The following is a 21,674-nucleotide window of genomic DNA, read 5'->3' on the forward strand; positions in this document are numbered from 1 at the left end:
ATTAACTGAAAACATTCTCAACTGTTTGGCACTGGTGATTGCAGCATCCCCTATCACTGGGAAGGGAATGAACGGCAAGAAACTAATGATTGGAATGGGTTAGAGCAGCTTCCCGCAAGCCAACATTCTGCTGTGTCTACACTGCCTATGGAATTCTTCTTGTCGGGTAGGGCCTGTCTGCTCTACTGTGCTTTCCATACACCACAGACCTTACAGTGAAACTTTCTAGAATATCAATAGCTTTCCTTGAAGAGTTCATGATGTGCAGTGAACATCGAGTTTGTTTACTCTTTCTTCATAAATCTTGCTTCCATTCCTTTAATTAATTTGTTTCCCTTTTCTCAATTCCTCCCATTTGTGGACATTTTCCTGACCCTCAGGTGCAAAGAACTGTACATAGTATTCAAGATGACTCATCAGTACAATGCAGATTCATAGAGTCAAAGGCCCAAAGGGACCACGGGGATCATCTAGTCTGATCTCCTGTATAACAGAGGCCATAGAACTTCCCCAAAATGATTCCCAGAGCAGATCTTATAGAAAAACATCCAATCTCAGTTTAAAAATTGTCAGTGATGGAGAATCTACCACAACTCTTGGTGAACTGTTCCAATGGTTAATTACCCTCACTGTTAAAAATGTATACCCCGTTTCCAGTCTGAAACTATAACATCTTTTCCCTCTGTAAATATTTTAGAAGAAGAAACCTGGAGGATTAGCTTTTAACACAAAATCAGCATGGGTGATAAATATAACATTTGACCTGCACATTCTTTAACTGCAATTAACCTTCACCAATATACTTCACATGAATATATTATACTTTTTAAATGAACTATACCTGTTTGAATTCTGAGTCTTTTCCCGCCATGACCTGAAGACTATAAATAATTGGATCAGCTTTCATTGATTGCAAAACCTCCCATGTGATTTCACAAGTGTGATCATTTACTCTCTCTATTCTTGGCGCTATTGGAAAAAAGCAAATACATTAGTTAACTGTGTATTGTCTCCAGTTAGTGGTTTTCACTAATTTGTAAACTGTAGCCTCTATGGTATTTTATTTTGTTTCTGAAACACAGAAACAAAAGATTTAAGTGCAAAGATATTTTTCTTATCCACTTCTCATGTTGACTAACACTACATAAATAAGGATGCTAGCACACTGCTTACATGTTTTGTTTCCTCCACAAGGAAGCAAGGACAATTATGATTCTCATGAATTAATATCATAAGAAAGGTTAGTTACTATGAAGAAAGTAGTCTGAAAGAACTTTTATTGCAGAGAAGTTTTAAGTAATAAATGTAGATAAAGAATTGCAGTTTAAGATCAACTGACCGAGTCTGAACACAGGAATTGCCATACTCAACCATCAGAGAGTGGAAAGAACCAGATGCTTCAGAGGATAGCATAAGAACCCTGCAGCAGGCAGAGACAGGATAATCTGATACCTCCCCACCCACCAAATACAGAAAGAAGAATCTGTACAGTGAGTGAGGGCTGGGTGAGTCTGAGACTACGTGAGACACTATGGAAGAGACTGGGTGCCGGGTTGTATGTAGTAGTCATTTTATAAATTCCTCAACAATACAAGGGAAGGAAGGAGCAAGTGATGACATAGGAAGGGGCCTCAAATGAGTTGGTCTGCAGGTGTTCTGGATGGATCTGACCCAGCCCTGCTACCAGGACACCAAAAATGCTAGACTCCAAGAAACATTTCCAAAAGGAATACTACTACAAATGCCTAGGCAAACTTATTTCTGACATCACAGAAAGTTAAATCTGTACCCTAAGTGTATGGAAGGAGATGTGCAGTTTTGGTGATTTGTGTTCAAGCTTGACAAAAGGCTGTCAACCCTGCTTTAATTGAAAAATTACATGTCCCATTAAGTATGGAGCTGCTGCTGATACCTTCATCATCTATGTATTTTAATGCATCCATTATGGAGTCTCTGGATGCCACAATGTATCGTGTTTGTTTAGAGCACTTTAAAGAGGAATTGTTTAAACCCCATCAAAAATAATTAATTGAATAAAATATGATCACAAAGTCCTTTCTATTCAGTTGATTTTTAATTAAAAAAACAAACAAACAAAACCCTTAACATGGATTTGGGACTTAAACTACTCAGCACTGCCCCTTAACTGCAAGCTTGTTTAAACTGAATAGGACTAGTAGTACTGATTTATTAAGTAGTGAGAAAAATGATATTACAGTTAAATGACAAGTGAAAATACAATGCTTACCTTTCAAGGCAGCTGGAACAGATTTGAGAGTCTTGAAAATGTACTCTTGAGAAAGTGGACCTTCACCAGCTTCATTACAAGCCTGAATACAAAATTTGTAGGATGTTGACTCAATGAGTCTTTGTACTTTGTATGTATGACATGGTCCTCTGTATAAGGTTATAAATCTGAAAGTAGACATAGTGATTATGTAAACAGACTAAATAGATTCCAAAGCAGTCTGCATGATTTCTATTTTTGTTTTAAATTCACTCATCTTTTTTTTTTTAATTCCTGGAACTTAATGAGAAGCTCACAAATACTGATTTCCAAGTTAATTTATGATCTTTCAGTAATACAGAACAATGAGCTCACTTTTCAATAAGCAGTAACTGCTGCTAGTCTTATTTTGTCTTGGAGTGGGAAAGGGGGAGAGCTCTGGATTAGTTTAGTACGTGGTGCTTTCATTATCATTGCTCCCCTATCATCAAAAGTGAGTGGGCCTGGATTTTAGCTACCTGCACCTCAGCAATACTCCTCACTAGCTCCAAGAAACGGTCCAGTCTCTGTGGTTCCCATTGCTCTTCCACATTTTTGTGGGGAAGATGTGCTATGGCGCTAATGTCACATCTGTGTGGGAGGGATCTGTCACAGTTGCAACATACGTTGTTGCCCCACTCTGATGGGTTTTTCTAGATTGGCCACCCTCTCTTGTGTCATGATGCCGGAGCAGGTTAGTTTCACTGGCCCATCTGTTTGCTTTTCAGTCTTGGGGGTTCTAATACATAGCACAGGTTTTGTCTCAGAGAGAGTGGAGAGGTTTTGTTACCATATTCTGCTCCTGTTCATTTCTGAGTTGGGGTGCAGGCATGAATTACTTTTTGGGGCAATGGTGAATTCCCTGTTATGTGGATCTCCATTTCTGTTTCTCCCTATGTCAGGGCAGGTTCCATAATCTACCCTGTCCTACTTTTGTCCAGTTCTCAAGCTATCATATGCTCATACTAGGGTAGTGTATGTGGTGCGGTGGTATTGTGTGTTTTGCTATCTAGGGAAAGGTGGTGCAAGTAAAATATTAATGAATTTAAATCCTTAAGCTCCTCACCCTATAAAGAAAGCAGCAACAAGGTGAGAACTCACCCCTCATTCCCCAAGAGGCACATCAAGTTAAAAGAATTAGATCAAACTTAATCAACATAAATACTCAACAAAACCATAGAAAACAGAAGAGCATGGTGGCACAAGCCATCTCATCTCCACATCAAGCTCCTCATGTTGAACCTTCACTATGAAAACTGTTCAGTTTTAATTTCTTACATCCTCTAATGCTGAACATCAGAGTCTCCCATTTTCTTCCCAAGACAGACAACTTCTTAAATTCATTTTAAATTAAACCAAAGGTATGGTGTCTTCTTCCATTATGTCTTTCTGATACATCCATTAAACACCACCATGTATAATGCAGAGCACATACAAAAGGAAGTGATATTAGTGCTAACCTTCCATTCTTATCTTCCATCTGAAGGTGATACTGAATGGAGTCAGTTAATGCTTTTGAAGTTCCCTCTCCCCATTTTAGCTTGAGAGTCTGAGAACTGTATACAGCACATTCCAGGCGAGGCGGATCAGGAGGGAGTGGCTTTGTTTTCAGTTTTATTGTGTGGCTGAAAGGACCTGCTCCAAGACTATTTAGGGCTTGAATTCGTATTCTAATAATTAAAAAGAAAAAAATTATCCATGTAAACATGAATACAAATTTAAAAGGGTAACTGATTAATTCCAGCACTCATATTCAAGAGTGTTACAGTAGAGAATAATAAGGTCATTGAACAGATACTACTTTTTATGATATACATGTCCCTTACCACTAAGAGCTGTTGGATTTAGTCATAAATATTAATGAATGTGCATTCATCTTGCAGTACTTTAAAACAATCTATTCTATTAAAAGTAAAGAATATTAACATAAGGGTCATCATATAACGACAGGCAATAAAAGTTCTAATGTTTGGGTCCTGGGACATCAAGTGATCCTAGTTCAGCACAAGAACTTATATTTATAGCAATTATATTAATAGAAAGCCTTGATCTTCTGAATCCCTTCCAATTACTGCATATTTTCATTATACCAATAAATGAAGTAATAAGCAACAGATCAACATTCAGCTTTCTCTGATAATAAACATCCATGTTAGGACCAGCCTTAAGAGAGTTGGGGTGGCCAAAGAGAAGTTCTGAGAGCCTCCTAGAACTGAACTAATTCATTAAAAATGGAAGGGAATATTTGGGCTGCCACCATTTTTTTCTCTTGCAGGGATGTTGCAGTGGTGCTGGTATCACTGGTAGCGGCACAGTTGGTCACTCCCAACAATGAATTATCAAGGGGTCCACACAAAAAAAGGGAAAGAAAACAATAAATCAGAGGTCTAGCAGCTGTGAACTTTGCAGGCCATTGTGATTGTGGTAGGGACTAGGAATAATCTGTGATTTTCAGGAAGTCAATGTTGCAAACTTTCAATCTCAGGAATAGGTTTACAGTTTGAAGGTCTGTGACTCAGCAAAGAAGATTAGAACCTTATTTTTACAAAACAAAAACAGAAAATAGCCCTGAGATTTAAAGAGCATAGAAATTGGGGGACACAGCTGCAGGCTTTATGGATTTCAAAGGTACCTTGATTAGACCAACACTCCATGACTCTAAGGCACCTTGTTTTCCATTAAAATATCATACATTAATGTCTGTGTGTTTTGAAAAAAATCAATGTTTGAGCAACTGCAAAAATTAAGGTCACAATTGCAAAATGCTGGGGTCCCTTTGTCTGCACAGATTTCATTCCTTATATATCTATCACAATAGAACTGTTTAATTTTGAGTATGTTAATTTATTAGCACACTGTAGCACTGGCGACCACATATTTGAGTTTTGTTTATTTTCACAAGAAGCTGGCAGGGTTTATCAAATCTGTGATATAAAAGTACTTTTGTGTGTCTAAGTGCAAAAATATCTTTGCAATGTCAATTTCCAGTTCTTCGGTAATATATATATTTTACAATTTCTCATAATGTGGCAGGCAGTAGTTCTTCAATTACTAATATAACAGTTTTAAAAGTAATTACAACATTTTAAAAGTAATATAACATAATTAAAAGTATTTTATTTCTAAAAAAATATTAAGGGTTACCCTGGCAGTTTATAATGAACATCATACACATGAGGTGAAACCCTGGCCCCAATGAAGTCAATGCGAGCTTTGCCATTGACTTCAATGGAGTCAAGATTTCACCCAATATATTTTAATGCAGAGGATCTGTGTTTCTAACATGAGCATAGAATGCAATTCAACTGTAAAAATGACTAAAGTGGCACAGTGGAATTCTGTGTTCATTGTCTTTTAATAACTGCCATATTAAATTTAACCGATTTACAAGGAAAAGGATGTTTTCTGTAACCATCACTTTTGCAGACACCACCAGGGATCTCAAAGTTATGCTCTTTGTGCCTAGATGTATCACCACCAGCAATAAAGGTTCTGCAGAAATTGCATCACACTTTGTAACAACCAGGCACTGGATCAGAAATGGAAAATAATGACAAATGGACACAGCAGATCAACAGATCTTACCTAATTTGACAGATACCTTAGGAGTCTGTCTTTTTTCAATACTTTGGCAACACCCGTATAGCTTGTTTCATGACAACAAAGTCTCACTGAATTTGAATTTACAATCAGAACTTTGTTAACCAATATGAAGCTGATGCATGAATGGAATTAGGTTCTCTTTTTCCAGAACTGTATTGGTTCTGCCATGCTAACAGGAGCAAAAACTTGGTAGATACAACTAAATGCCCATAGTGACCAGATCTGTTGAGTTCATTACATAGTCTCTTTTCTGATCATTGCTACACTTGACCAGAGCTCAGAGAGCCATACTTTGATAGGGTGGTAGTGATTTGAAGCAATGTGGGAACAAAGACAATAGATTATTTTCCTTCTATGTAAAATGCTAAGGAAGCCACACCACTTTGCACAGCATACCTGTATGTTGTGTCTGGCTGCAAATTGTCTATGAAATAGCTTGAAACCTTCCCAACAGTTACAGGCTGCTTTTCTCCATAGTCTATGCTGTAGCCAAGGATTTCAGAACCATGGTCACTGGGTTTTTCCCAGCTTATGGCAAGGCATGTGGAAGGTGAATAGTGTGGACTCTCCACTTCATCTTCACTTCTTCCCTGAAGACAGGTCACAACTGCAGGTACAGAGGCTGGTGTCATGCATACAACTACTTCACTGAAAGGTCCTGCGCCTGCAACATTCACGGCCTGCAAATGCAAAGTAACATAAGAATGGTGATAGTGGGTCAGATCAATGGTCCTTCAACTCAATATACTGTCTTCCCACAGTAGCCAATGCCAGGTGCTTCAGAAGGAATAAACAGAATAGGTAATCATCAAGTGATCCATCCCGTTGTCCATTCCCGGCTTTTGGCAATCAGAGGCTAGGGACACTCAGACCATGAGATTGCATCCCTGACCGTCTTGGCTAATAGCCATTGATGGATGTATCCTCAAAGAACTTATCTAATTCTCTTTTAACCCTGTTACAGTTTTGGCTTTCACAATGTCCCCGGGCAAGGAGTTCCACAGATTGACTATGTGCTGTGTGAAGAAGTACTTCCTTATGTCCGTTTTAAACCTGCTGTCTATTAATTTCACTGGGTGACCCCTGGTTTCTTGTGTGAAGGAGTAAATAATATTTCCTTATTCACTTTCTCCACACCAGTCACTATTTTATAGACCTCTATCATATCCCCTCTTAGTCATCTCTTTTCCAACCTGAAAAGTCGTAGTCTTTTTAATCTCTCCTCATACTGTTCCCTATCCTTAATCATTTTTGTTGTCCTTCTCTGTACCTTTTTGAATTCTAATATATCTTTTTTGAGATGGGGCGACCAGAACTGCATGCAGTATTCAAGGACTGGGCGTACCATGGATTCATACAGTGGCATTATGATATTTTCTGTCTTATTATCTATCCCTTTCCTAATGGTTCCTAATATTGTATTGGCTTTTTTGACTACCACTGCACACTGAGTGGATGTTTTCAGAGAACTATCCACAATGATTCTAAGATCTCTTTCTTGAGTGGTAAGAGCTAATTTAGACTCTATCATATTGTATGTATAGCTGGGATTATGTTTTCCAATGTGCATTATTTTGCATTTGTCAACATAGAATTTCATGTGCCATTTTGTTGCTCACTCCGTCCCCCAGTTTTGTGAGATCGCTTTATAACTCTTTGCAGTCTGATTTGAACTTAACTATCTTGAGTAATTTTGCATCGTCTGCAAATTTGCCACCACACTGTTAACCCCTTTTTACAGATCATGTATGAATATGTTGACCAGCACTGATCCTAGTACAGATCCCTGGGGGACACCACTATTTATCCCTATCCATTGTGAAAATTGACCATTTATTTCTACCCATCGTTTCCTATCTTTAACAGGTTACTTATCCATGAGAGGAGGTCCCTTTTATTCCATGACTGCTTACTTTGCTTAATAGCCCTCTGTGAGGGATCTTGTCAAAAGCTTTCTGAAAGTCCAAGTACACTATATCCACTGGATCACCCTTGTCCACATGTTTGTTGATCCCCTCAAAGAATTCTAATAGATTGGTGAGGCACAATTTCCCTTTACAAAAGCCATGCTGACTTTTCCCCAACAAATAGTGTTCATCTATGTGTCTGATAATTCTGTTCTTCACTATAGTTTCAGCCAATTTGCCTGGTACTGAAGTTAGGCTTACCAGTCTATAATTGCCAGGATCGCCTCTTGAGCCTTTTTAAAAAATTGGTGTCACATTAGCTATTTTCCAGTCATCTGGTACAGAAGCTGATTTAAATGATAGGTTTCATACCACAGCCAGTAGTTCTGCAATTTCATATTTGAGTTCCTTCAGAACTCGTGGGTGAATCCCATCTGGTTAGGTGGCATACTATTGTTTAATTTATCAATTTGTTCCAAAATCTCCTCTATTGACACCTCAATCTGGAATAGTTCCTCAGATCTGTCACCTAAAAAGAATGGCTCAGGTGTGGGAGTCTCCCTCACATCCTCTGCAGTGAAGACCAATACAAAGAATTCATTTCACTTCTCCGCAATGACCTTATCTTCCTTAAGTGTTCCTTTAGCACGTCCTTTGTCCAGTGGCCCCACTGATTGTTTGGCAGGCTTCCTGCTTCTGATGTACTTAAAAAACTCTTTGCTGTTAGTTTCTGAGTTGTTGGCTAGTTGCTCTTCAAATTCTTTTTGGCCTGCCTAATTATACTTTTACACTTGACTTGCCAGAATTCATGCTCCTTTCTATTTTCCTAAGTAGGATTTAACTTCCAATTTTTAAAGGAAGCCTTTTTGCCTTTAACCACTTCTTTTACTTTATTGTTTGTTGTGGCACTTTTTGGTCCTCTTATTGTGTTTTTTAATTTGGGGTATACATTTAATTTGAGCGTCTATTATGGTGTTTTTAAAAAGTTTCCATGCAGCTTGCAGGCATTTGAGTTTTGTGACTGTACCTTTTAATTTCCATTTAACTAGCATCTTCATTTTTGTGTAGTTGCCCTTTCTGAAGTTAAATGCTACTGTGGCGGGCTTCTTTGGTGTTCCCCTCCCGCCCAAGGATGTTAAATTTCATTATATTATGGTTGCTATTATCAAGCAGTTCAGCTATATATTTTTCTCTTGGACCAGATCCTGTGCTCCATTTAGGACAAATCAAGAATTGCCTCTCTTCTTGTGGGTTCTAGGACTAGCTAGCAGTCATTTATGGAGTCAAGAAACTTTATCTATGCATCCCATCCTGAGATGACATGTACCCAGTCAATATAAGGATAGCTAAAATCCCCCATTATTATTTAGTTTTCTATTTGTATTGCTTCTCTAATCTCCTGGAGCATTTCCTAGTCGGGTGGTTGGTGGTAGATCCCTACTGCTTTATTCTATACTGGCCATTCTATGACAGACCTGCGGGTGGCTATCTTAAAACAGAAAAACTTCAAAAACAGACTCCAACGAGAGACTGCTGAGCTGGAATTGATATGCAAACTAGACACAATCAACTCAGGATTAAATAAAGACTGGGAATGGCTGAGCCATTACAAACACTGAATCTATCTCCCCTTGTAAGTATTTTCACACTTGCTTCTTATCAAACTGTCTGTACTGAGCTATCTTGATTATCACTTCAAAAGATTTTTTTCTCTTACTTAATTGGCCTCTCAGAGTTGGTAAGACAACTCCCACCTGTTCATGCTCTCTGTATGTGTGTATATATATCTCCTCAATATATGTTTCACTCTATATGCATCCGAAGAAGTGGGTTGTAGCCCACGAAAGCTTATGCTCTAATAAATTTGTTAGTCTCTAAGGTGCCACAAGTACTCCTGTTCTTTTTGCGGATACAGACTAACACGGCTGCTACTCTGAAACCTGCTTTATTCTTATTATTCAAGCATGGAATTTCTATTCATAGAGATTTTATGGCACAGTTTGATTCATTTAAGATTTTTATAATATTTGACTCTATTCTTTCTTTCACATACAGTGCCACTCTCCCACCAGCACGACCTACTCTGTCATTCCTATAAATTTTGTCCCCCGATATTACCATGTCCCATTGCTTATCATCATCCTACCAAGTTTCTGTGATGCCTATTATATCAATATCCTCATTTAATATGAGGCGCAAAGTTCACCATCTTAGTATTTAGACTTCTAACATCTGTATACAAGCACTTATACAATTTGTCACTTTTTAGCTGTCTGCCATTATGTGATGTAATTGAATGGGACCTCTTTCATTTGACTGTTTCTCGTCATCTCCTACCTGTACTTTATTAACTTCTATCCTATCTTCCATACTAGGATATAGAGAATTCCCATTAATAGATCTTTCCCTAAGGGATGTCTCTGTCCAAACCATGTGCTCCTCCGCACCTGATAGCTTTCCCCCCCGACCTTAGTTTAAAAACTCCTCTACCACCTTAAATTTTACATGCTAGGAATCTGATTCTGTTTTGCTTTAGGTGGAGCCCATTCTTCCTGTATAGGCTCCTCATTTCCCAAAAGGTTCCCCAGTTCTTAATAAATCAAAACCTCTCTCCCTACACTATTGTCTCATCCACGCATTGAGAAAAATGGTTACTCACCTTCTCATAACTGTTGTTCTTCGAGATGTGTTGCTCATATCGATTCCACGTGCACAGTCGTTGGAAGGTTTTTCCGCTAGCAACACCCGTTGGGTTGGCTGTGGAGCCCCCTGGAGTGGCACCTCCATGGCGGTGAATATAGGACCCTGCCGACCCGGCTCCTCCTCAGTTGCTTCTTGCCAGTACTCTGACAGAGGGGAAGGTGGGTGGGTTTGGAATGGATATGAGCAACACATCTCGAAGAACAACAGTTATGAGAAGGTGAGTACCCATTTCTTCTTCTTCGAGTGCTTGCTCATATCGATTCCAATTAGGTGATTCCCAAGCCTTCCCGAGGAGGTGGGGTCGGAGTTATGGAATTGCTGACTGGAGCACCGCTCTGCTGAATGCTGTATCGTCTCTGGCATGCTAGGTAATTGAGCAATGAGAGGTGAAAGTGTGAACCGAGGACCATGTCGCTGCCCTGCAGATCTCCTGGATTGGAACCTGGGCCAGGAACGCCACCGAGGAGGTCCACACTCTTGTGGAATGTGTTGTTAGTGCAGAGGCTGGAATTTTAGCTAACTCATAGCATGCCTGGATACAGGACGTGATCCATGATGAGATCCTCTGCGATGAGACCAGGAGTCCTTTCATCCGGTCTGCCACTGCCACGAACAGCTGGTTCAACTTACGAAACAGCTTTGTGCGTTCAATGTAAAAGGCCAGCGCTCACCTAATGTCCAGAGAGTGAAACCTTTGTTCTTGGCTATCCGTGTGAAGCTTAGGGTAAAAAACAGGTAGAAAAATGTCCTGGTTGGAGTGGAATTAGGACACAACCTTTGGGAGAAAGGCCGGGTGAGGCCTGAGCTGCACCTTGTCCTTATAGAAAACCATGTAAGGAGGGTCAGAGGTGAGGACTTGTAGCTCCTATACCCTCCTTACCAAAGTAATGGTGACTAGGAAGGCCACCTTCAGTGACAGGTAGAGGAGCGAGCAAGTCACCAGGGGTACAAATGGTGGCCCCGTTAGTCTGGACAGGACCAGCTTCAGGTCCCATGCCAGGATCGGCTGTCTAACCCATGGGTACAGTCTGTCCAGCCCCTTTAGGAAATGGCCAACCATGGGATTGGCGAAGACAGAACACCCAGTCACTCCCGGGTGGGCGGCCAAGATGGCTGCTAGGTGTACCTTGATGGATGGTGCCACCAGGCCTTGCTATTTCAAGTGCAGTAGATAGTCCAGGATAAGCGGTATGTGCACCTGCATCGGAGGTACGCGGCTCTGAGAGCACCAGATTGCAAACCTTTTCCACTTGGCCAGGTAGGTGGCCCTGCTGGAGGGTTTCCTGCTACCAAGTAAGATCTCCCTAACAGGCTCTGAGCACCTGAGCTCCATGGGGTTAGCCATGGAGCTTCCAAGCCATGAGGTGAAGGGACTGGAGGTCGGGGTGCTGAAGGCGACCATAGTATTGGGTGATCAGGTCCGGGACCAGGGGCAGTGCGATTGGGATGTCCACCGACAGCTCCAGGAGCGTGGTGTACCAGTGTTGACAAGGCCAAGTCATTGCCACCAGTATGACCGCTGCCTTGTCTCAGTGGATCTTGAGCAGAACTTTGTGGATGAGTGGGAACGCAGATGGTCCATCCAGGGGAGGAGAAATGCGTCCACAAGTGAGCCCGGACTGTGATTCTGGAAGGAACAGAATCACAGGCACTTTCTGTTGCCCCGTGTGGCAAACAGGTCGATCTGGGAAATTCCCCACCTTTGGAAAACGCTGTGTATTACATTCAGGCGGATGGACCACTCATGGTTGTGGAAGGATCTGCTGAGGTAGTCCACCAACTCATTCTGGGACCCTGGGAGGTAAGACACTTCCAGGTGAATAGAGTAGGCTATGTAGAAGACCCACAGCTTGAGGGCCTTCCCGACATAGGGGAGAAGAACGAGTCCCTCCCTCCTTGTTTGTATAAAACATCGCAGTTGTGTTGTCTGTCATGACTCCCACACACTTCCCTTGCAATTGGACTTGGAAGGTTTGGCATGCTCGTCGGACTACCCTCAACTCCTTGATGTTGATGTGGAGCGAGAGCTCATCCTGCAACCAGAGGCCTTGCGTCTGTAGTTCTCCCAGGTGAGCGCCCCATCCCAGCGCTGATGCAACTGTTACTAGAGACAGAGAGGGCTGGGGTCTGTCGAAGGGGATTCCCTTGTACACTTCTTGCAGGTTGAGCCACCAGCAGAGGGACTCGAGGACCTGCACCAGAAGAGTGACCACTGTGTCTACGCAGTCTCGCCCTGGACGGTAGGCCGATGCTAAACAAGCTTGTAGAGGCCTGAGCCTCAGCCTGGCGTGCTGTACCATGTAAGTACATGCTGCCATGTGGCCGAGGAGCCTTAAGCAACCCCTTGCTGTGGTCACAGGGTGCCGTCTGAGGCTTTGAATGATGTCCGTCATTGCTTGGAAACGGGCCTCTGGCAGTGATGCCGTGGCCTGGCCCGAGTCCAACACTGAGCCGATAAACTCTATCCTTTGAGTCGGTGATAGGGTCGATTTGTATTCGCTGAGGAGGAAACCCAACCTGTCGAAGGTGGATCTCACAAAGTGGACCTGAGCCTCCACTTGATCCCTGAAATGTCCACTGAGCAGCCAGTCGTTGAGGTATGGATATATCTGCACTTGCCTCTGATGTAGGAAAACGGCCATGACCGACATGCACTTGGTGAAGACTCGTGGGGCTGTGGATAGGCCGAAAGGGAGGACCATGAATTGGTAACGGTTGTTGTAGACCACAAACATGAGGAAATGTCTGTGAGCAGGATGTATTGAGATGTGGAAGTACGCATCCTTGAGGTCGAGGGCAGCGTACCAGTCTCCTGGATCCAGAGAGGTGATGATCGAACTTAGGGAGACCATGCGAAACTTCAGCTTTTTCATGAAGCTGTTGAGGCCTCGCAGGTTGAGGATGGGTCTGGGAGGGAGGGGAAGAGCAGAACTTGAGAGAATATCCCACTTTTACCATACGAAGGACCCAGCGGTCTGATGTTATTTGTAACCAAGCACGGTAAAAGTGGGACAGACGGTTCAGGAAAAAGGGATGAGGATCTGGTCCACTGACTGGTGTGCTGTCCTCGGGCGCACCTTCATAAGGCCTGTTTAGCGCCTGATGAAGACTGCGCCTGGCCTTGGCCTAGGCTAGGCGGGGGCTGGGAAAGCTTGCGCCTGCCATTCTTGCCACGCTTCCTCGAGAAGTACTGCCTAGGCTGGGGAGGGTAGAAACGCTGCTGGGGTTGGGGCTTAAAATGTTTGCGCTGGGTGGCTGGTGTATGCATGCCCAGCGATTTCATCATTGCCTGAGAATCTTTTAGGCTGTGAAGCCTGGAGTCTGTTTGCTCCACAAACAGGCCCATGCCATCAAATGGCAAGTCCTGCAGAGTTTGTTGCACTTCCGGGGGAAGCCCAGACACCATGAGCTTCTCCTCATGTCTGCAGGATCCAGTGAGGCTTGCAACAAGGTCCATGCCGCTGCCTTGCCCTCGTTCACTATGGCCCCAAACTCTTCCATGGACTCCCTGGGTAGTAACTCCTTGAACTTTAACATGGGGCTCCAGGAGTTAAAGTTGTACCTACTCAGGATTGCCTGCTGGTTGGCAATCCTTAGCTGGAGCCCCCTAGTCCAGTAGACCTTCCGGCCGAATAGGTCCAGCTTTTTAGAGTCCTTAGACTTTGGGTTTGGACCCTGCTGCCCCTGCCTTTCATGCTCGTTTACCGCGGCCACCATCAACGAGCAGGGCTGCGGGTATGTATACAAGTACTCGTACCCCTTAGAGGGGACGAAGTAGAATCATAGAATCATAGAATATCAGGGTTGGAAGGGACCTCAGGAGGTCATCTAGTCCAACCCCCTGCTCAAAGCAGGACCAATTCCCAACTAAATAATCCCAGCCAGGGCTTTGTCAAGCCGGGCCTTAAAAACCTCCAAGGAAGGAGATTCCACCACCTCCCTAGGTAACGCATTCCAGTGCTTCACCACCCTCCTAGTGAAATAGTGTTTCCTAATATCCAACCTAGACCTCCCCCACTGCAACTTGAGACCATTGCTCCTTGTTCTGTCATCTGCTACCACTGAGAACAGTCTAGATCCATCCTCTTTGGAACCCCCCTTCAGGTAGTTGAAAGCAGGTATCAAATCCCCCCTCATTCTTCTCTTCTGGAGACTAAATAATCCCAGTTTCCTCAGCCTCTCCTCATAAGTCATGTGCTCCAGGCCCCTAATCATTTTTGTTGCCCTCCGCTGGACTCTTTCCAATTTTTTCACATCCTTCTTGTAGTGTGGGGCCCAAAACTGGATACAGTACTCCAGATGAGGCCTCACCAATGTCGAATAAAGGGGAACGACCATGTTCCTCGATCTGCTGGCAATGCCCCTACTTATACAGCCCAAAATGCCGTTAGCCTTCTTGGCAACAAGGGCACACTGTTGACTCATATCCAGCTTCTCGTCCACGGTAACCCCTATGTCCTTTTCTGCAGAACTGCTGCCTAGCCACTCGGTCCCTAGTCTGTAGCAGTGCATGGGATTTTTCCGTCCTAAGTGCGGGACTCTGCACTTGTCCTTGTTTAACCTCACTACCTGTTGAGCCCGACGATCTAGCCAGCTTTCTATCCACCTTACAGTCCATACTTCTTTAACTTGGTGGCAAGAATACTGTGGTAAAGAAAGTAAAGTACTTTCTTTCCACTCCCTTTGCAGTCGGGGGAATGGAGGCAGGGTTTTGGTGTTAGCCTGAATCATTTTAATGAGGGGCAAAGCCACCCTCGATGGGCCCTCCAGAGCCAGGATGTCCACCATCAGGTCCTCTGGCTCAACAACCTCCTTGGCTTGCAGCTCCATGTTGTGAGCCACTCTGCACAGCAGGTCCCGGTGTGCCTGACTGTCGATTGGGGGCGGCCCAGAGGAGGAAGACCCCACTACTGCTTTTTCCAGGGAGGACGAAGACGATGCCAGGGGGACAAAGGGCCCTCCTGGCCATCTGGAGCCCTGGAGATGTCCTGTTTGGTGACAGGCTCCTCTGCAATGACTGCAGGTTCGGTGCTGGTGGTGGGCATGGGATTGGGAGGCGGCTGTGCAGCCCGCACCGATGTAGTCTCGGAGCCTCGAGGGGTGAGATAACCCGCGGCTGCCGGGGGCATTCGCGGTTCCGATACCATTGAGTGAGGGCCCCTGGAATGAGTGCCCTGGGTCTGGTGGGCCCCTGCCACTGTACCTGCTATGGCACTGCACTCATGTCCTGCTTGTGACGGCCCAACCTGCGCCAGCTGTGCCGCGAATAGTGGGACTCTGCCTCCGACGATGTGGACCTGGAGTGCGAAGGCCACAGCGGTGCCGAGCGGAGCGGTGCCGGGGATTGATGCTGTGAGTACGGTGCTGGGGAGCGGTGCTGCGATGGGAAGATGGGGAATGGTGCCGTGATGAGCGGTGCCAGGATGGAAAGCGGTGCCGGAATGTAGAGCAGCACTGCAACTGAGAGCGATGTCGTCCGTCCGGTGCAGGGGACAGGTGCCGTGTTGTCGGCGGTGACCGGTGCCTCGAAGACTGAGACGGGGACCGTCATGGGGAGTGGTGGCATGGGGAGCAAAGCCCGGGGGATGGTGATCTCCTCATCATCAACGGCTTGTCTCTAGAAGATACCCCGCGCTGCGGCACCGGGGGCCTTATCCCGACTGGCTAGGGACCAAGGAGCTGTCATGGTAATTAAGTTCCAAGCGGCCTCAAAGGTATCCCGGTTGGATGGAAGTTCTCTGACCTCCACCCGGCATTTTTGATCAGGAGAGACCAGAAGTACCAGACTCAACGGCTCCCCCTGTCGGCACCAGGACCTCTTTGCTACCTTTCCCTATGTCATTGGTACCTACATGTACCACGACCACTGGCTCTCCTCAGCACTGCACATAAATCTGTCTAGATGTCTTGAGAGATCTGCAACATTCACACCTGGCAGGCAATTCACCATCACAAACCCATATCTATATTTCTAATGATCGAATCCCCCATTACTATTACTTGTCTCTTCCTAATAACTGGGATTCCCTTCCCCAGAGAGGTATTCTCAGTGCGAGAGGATACCATGACATCATCTGGAAAGAAGGACCGTTTCTCTCCGTTTCACTTTGATGTTCTCCTTCCCTGAGAAAGTAAAATAAATATTCATGGAAACACTGAGATCTGTGAATAGCAGGATACCAACAGTAAGTCTTCCTCTTTACCTGAACCCTGCAGTAATATATAGTTGCAGGTAAAAGTCCTTTCATTTCATAATTGAGTCCAGTCCCACAGTAACAGATCTGCATGCATCCTTCCACACTGCCCCACTCCAAACGGTATTCTGTGATGTCAGCTCCATTATTTACTGGGACCTTTAAAGTTAACAGAAATAATTAGGACTTAAATTCATTGTCTAAAAATCAGACCAAACTCACCAAATCTTGACTACTTTCTCTATAAAACAGTAAGATAATGAATGTAGCATTTTAAGCCATAAAAGTAGGCCAGAAAGCTGTAGAAACTGCATTTCCACAGGAAAGTCACCCTACGGTAGCTTCAGCAATCTCCAGTTTATTACAGTACAAGCAAAACACTGCATTATTTTATTGGTCTTGAGCACATTAAAATACTAATGGATAATGTTCATGGTGGCAGAGTATCATATGTGGAGCAGTAACTGCTTTTTCAGTTGCTTAAATATTGAAGTGACACTAAGTGATAATCATAAAATCTATTAAATGAGGATATGCTTCAAAGTGATTTCTCTTAAAGAACTAGATTACAAATAATGAAATAAAAATTATTCTCTTCTTTCATGGAGGATATACCAGTCTAAGATACTGTTTCTCACTGAGGATATGCTATTATGAATCATTGCTCCAGGGCAGTTTTTAAAAAAAAGAATCATTAGTTTAAGAAGTGGACTATATGAAAAAGGAATGTGATTGAACATAAACAACATTTGAGAGAATAGTGTTTGATGTCCTGTAGCTATGACTGGCAGAAATCTTTCTCTTCTATAATTTACAATAAATTGTGGCATATTCTGGACTATTTATAGATGACATTAAAATTGTTAAAACACATTTAGGTTGCAAAGTCAAACACTAGAAAGTTAGGATGCACCAGAAACTAGGTTGGCTATGTAAACTTTAATTCTGCTCCCTTGTGTGTATGCATCACGATACAGTATTTAAATATATAATTATATACTACTGTTTCCAGAGGACCCCTGCCTCATTCAGGACACAGAATGGACAATCAAGGAATGAGGCGGCTGTCCAAATATTTTTATTCTCATTTTTCAATTGGTGGCTCCATGCCTTACTTACCCCACAGTGTTCAAAGCCTATGAGCAACACAGAATTATTTTTCTCGTGGTACTTTTGATCATGGTACTTATAATTGTATCTGTGTTGCACAGACATTAATTAATTTATCTCAACTACAAGATGACAGAATTACTTTTCCCATTTTATAGATGGGGAAATCAAGGCAAAGAGGCTTGGCTGAGGCCACACAGTGATTCAGTGGCAGGGCCAGGATTAAAACCTCCTGATTCCCAGTGCTATGCACAATCCTGCATACCAAATTACCTTACTGCCGGAGGGACTGAGCATCCACAACTCCCAATATCATTGGTTGTATTTGTGAACGCTCAGCACTTCTGTGTCTCAGTTTGCAGGTATCTTAAGTTGGGCACCAGTAAATGAGGAACACACAATTAAAATGTTGGTTTAAATGACTTGTTTGAAATCATATAGGAAGACTGGGCAGAAGCAGGGATAGAACAGAGTTCTCCTGTGAGGCATTCACAGCAGTAAGAAGAAACCGAGAGGGCGTAGGGCCAGCGGCGCCTGATATATAGGCGCATGAGTGCAGCACTCAAAGGGGCACCACTGCCTACTCTATGGATACCGCTAAGGCAAAAATCTCTGACGATTGCACCCAAGAACGTGCACACCTAGAATGGAATTGACATGAGCAAGCACTCGAAGAAGAATTAATGACATTAGCTGTTAGCAGAATCATAGAATATCAAGGTTGGAAGGGACCTCAGGAGATCATCTAGTCCAACCCCCTGCTCAAAGCAGGACCAATCCCCAACTAAATCATCCTAGCCAGGGCTTTGTCAAGCCTGACCTTAAAAACCTCTAAGGAAGGAGATTCCACCACCTCCCTAGGGAACCCATCTGAGTGCTTCACCACTTTCCTAGTGAAAAAGTTTTTCCTAATATCCAACCTAAACCTCCCCCACTGCAACTTGAGACCATTATTCCTTGTTCTGTCATCTGCTACCACTGAGAACAGTCTAGATCCATCCTCTTTGGAACCCCCTTTCAGGTAGTTGAAAGCAGCTATCAAATCCCCCCTCATTCTTCTCTTCTGCAGACTAAACAATCCCAGTTCCCTCAGCCTCTCCTCATAAGTCATGTGCTCCAGGCCCCTAATCATTTTTGTTGCCCTCCGCTGGACTCTTTCCAATTTTTTCACATCCTTCTTGTAGTGTGGGGCCCAAAACTGGATACAGTACTCCAGATGAGGCCTCACCAATGCCGAATAGAGGGGAATGATCACGTCCCTCGATCTGCTGGCAATGCTCCTACTTATACAGCCCAAAATGCCGTTAGCCTTCCTGGGAACAAGGGCACACTGTTGACTCATATCCAGCTTCTCGTCCACGGTAACCCCTATGTCCTTTTCTGCAGAACTGCTGCCTAGCCACTCGGTCCCTAGTCTGTAGCAGTGCATGGGATTCTTCCGTCCTAAGTGCGGGACTCTGCACTTGTCCTTGTTGAACCTCATCAGATTTCTTTTGGCCCAATCCTCTAATTTGTCGAGGTCCCTCTGTATCCTATCCCTACCTTCCAGCGTATCTACCACTTCTCCCAGTTTAGTGTCATCTGCAAACTTGCTGAGGGTGCAATCCACGCCATCCTCCAGATCATTAATGAAGATATTGAACAAAACCGGCCCCAGGACCGACCTTTGGGGCACTCCGCTTGATACCGGCTGCCAACTAGACATGGAGCCGTTGATCACTACCCATTGAACCTGATGATCTAGCCAGCTTTCTATCCAGCTTATAGTCCATTCATCCAGCCCATATTTCTTTAACTTGCTGGCAAGAATACTGTGGGAGACCGTGTCAAAAGCTTTGCTAAAGTCAAGGAATAACACATCCACTGCTTTCCCCTCATCCACAGAGCCAGTTATCTCATCATAAAAGGCAATTAGGTTAGTCAGGCATGACTTGCCCTTGGTGAATCCATGCTGACTGTTCCTGATAACTTTCCTCTCCTCTAAGCGCTTCAAAATTGATTCCTTGAGGACCCGCTCCATGATTTTTCCAGAGACTGAGGGGAGGCTGACTGGCCTGTAGTTCCCCGGATCCTCCTTCTTCCCTTTTTTAAAGATGGATACTACATTAGCCTTTTTCCAGTCATCCGGGACTTCACCCAATCGCCATGAGTTTTGAAAGATAATGGCCAATGGCTCTGCAATCACATCTGCCAACTCCTTTATTATGCTAGGATGCAATAGAAGGCCATTATCCCTGGAGGCGTGGAAGTAGGAAAGAGGCCACATGCTGGGTTCAGGGATGGTCAGTCTGGCTCTTTCCTCCCCTCCTCTCCCATGACATGTGAGGAGCTCATTCCCCATGTGGTACCCACAGAGGGGACATAAGCCACTGGGGCCATGGCCTAGGTCCAGCAAAGATTGTCAGAGACGGGGGGTACCCTCTCTGGAGGAGGATGCCTGCTCCCTGAGTCCACAGGGCAACATGCTGCTGCTGCATTGTTCCCAGTGCAGTGTGGGCATCTTAGATTACAATGTTCTTATGCAGTTATTATTTTGATATGCTGCCAAAATTTTGCTGACAATGCAAATGACAGAAGAGAATGGTGATTCTCTGGCCCCAAGACTTTCGTCCTGCTGAATTTTAAAGTCCTGTTGCAAACAATGAAAGTATTAGAGATTCTTTTTAAAAAAAGTTTCAAGACTCTTTTTCATGAAAAGTGTTAGGCAGCCTAAATATAAAGGTTTCTACCAGCTTTCTCCTGTAATGTGGGATTCCATCCAACACTTAATTTGTTTGTTATTTATGCTCACTGACACCATGTTACATAATATGAACTTTCCATGTGCAAAAGTATTTTATTTTTTTTTCTTTTTAAAAGTGAACATTTTATAGATGCAAAAATGCATCTGAAAAGTCTTCAGCCTTTTTGCATTCATCTACAATGCTAAATCCCCATCCCATAGTAAGCAAATTTTTTAAAAGTTAAGAGTTCTTCCCCACCCTGCAGTGACAATCTTTTTCAAATTTAGTCTTGATGAGATTTATTTTGCTTACTAAAAACCACACACCTGAAAACTGGGAGGTTAACAGGTTAGACCCTTTGCTACATTATTACTGATGTGATGATATAAAGTACAAATCAGCTTAGAAAAGTGGTGAGTGTAAAGCCATCATTTGTATTGTGTGGCTATCTGGGTTTTCTGCAAAGGAAGAAACAAATGGTCTTAAAAAAATTAAAAAGAATCTGCATCAAATTCATACTCACAGTGTAGCACTATTGGAAAAACCCATAATAAAAACAAAGGAACAAGAGGATATTGTGTGTCGAAGTTTGAATATGCGTAGATCATTTAGCTACAAATATTGTATAAAGGAAATGGCAGATGATGCTTTGAGGACTTTCAAATTTGATGTTTAAGTTTCAATGTAAAGATAACCCATAAGCAGGCAGCTTGTTTCTGTCTTGAAACATTTTTTAAAATGTTGTCTTAGCTACAGTTTAGGCTTTTTAAAATTGACAAAAGAATGTAAAAGGCAACAATCGTAAGACATAAAATAAGCCTAAAATACACATCATAACAAAATATTCCTACCTCCCAATACACCTGTGCACATGTTGCCGATCTACATGTCACTTGAGGGGGTTTGCACTGATCTGGTGGTCCAGGGGCTGTAGTAATTTCACATTTCTCTGAATAGGGTCCAAACTATTAAAAATAGGTTGACATAATTACTACCATGTTTTTAAATAGAAGTTTTGCCCACAATAGCTGTATATACTATTAGTGTTTGACAGTCAGCATCAAATATTGTGTGACTGTAATTTGCAAGATGACTTGTCATGACTTCAGGGTTCATTTCAATGGTTGAGCATTCTTCAGAACTACTATATTATTCTTCCTCTATTGGA

General features: G+C 43.3%; 1 protein-coding gene across 1 annotated transcript in view; it reads right to left on the bottom strand.

The window, feature by feature from the left end:
• FNDC3A (fibronectin type III domain containing 3A) overlaps positions 1–21,674 on the bottom strand; it is a 190,622-nt gene that overhangs the window by 6,364 nt on the left and 162,584 nt on the right. Inside the window, exons 21-26 of the mRNA XM_026649376.2 lie at positions 21,358–21,471; positions 16,683–16,832; positions 6,266–6,549; positions 3,727–3,936; positions 2,249–2,415; positions 842–969 (exon numbers count right to left, since the gene is read on the bottom strand). Of these exons, the coding sequence (XP_026505161.1) occupies positions 842–969; positions 2,249–2,415; positions 3,727–3,936; positions 6,266–6,549; positions 16,683–16,832; positions 21,358–21,471 (1,053 nt within the window). The remainder of the gene's footprint in view (positions 1–841; positions 970–2,248; positions 2,416–3,726; positions 3,937–6,265; positions 6,550–16,682; positions 16,833–21,357; positions 21,472–21,674) is intronic.

Source organism: Terrapene carolina, unplaced genomic scaffold (assembly GCF_002925995.2).
Source record: "Terrapene carolina triunguis isolate 2854851 unplaced genomic scaffold, T_m_triunguis-2.0 Scaffold16, whole genome shotgun sequence".
Lineage (NCBI taxonomy): Eukaryota > Metazoa > Chordata > Testudines > Emydidae > Terrapene > Terrapene triunguis.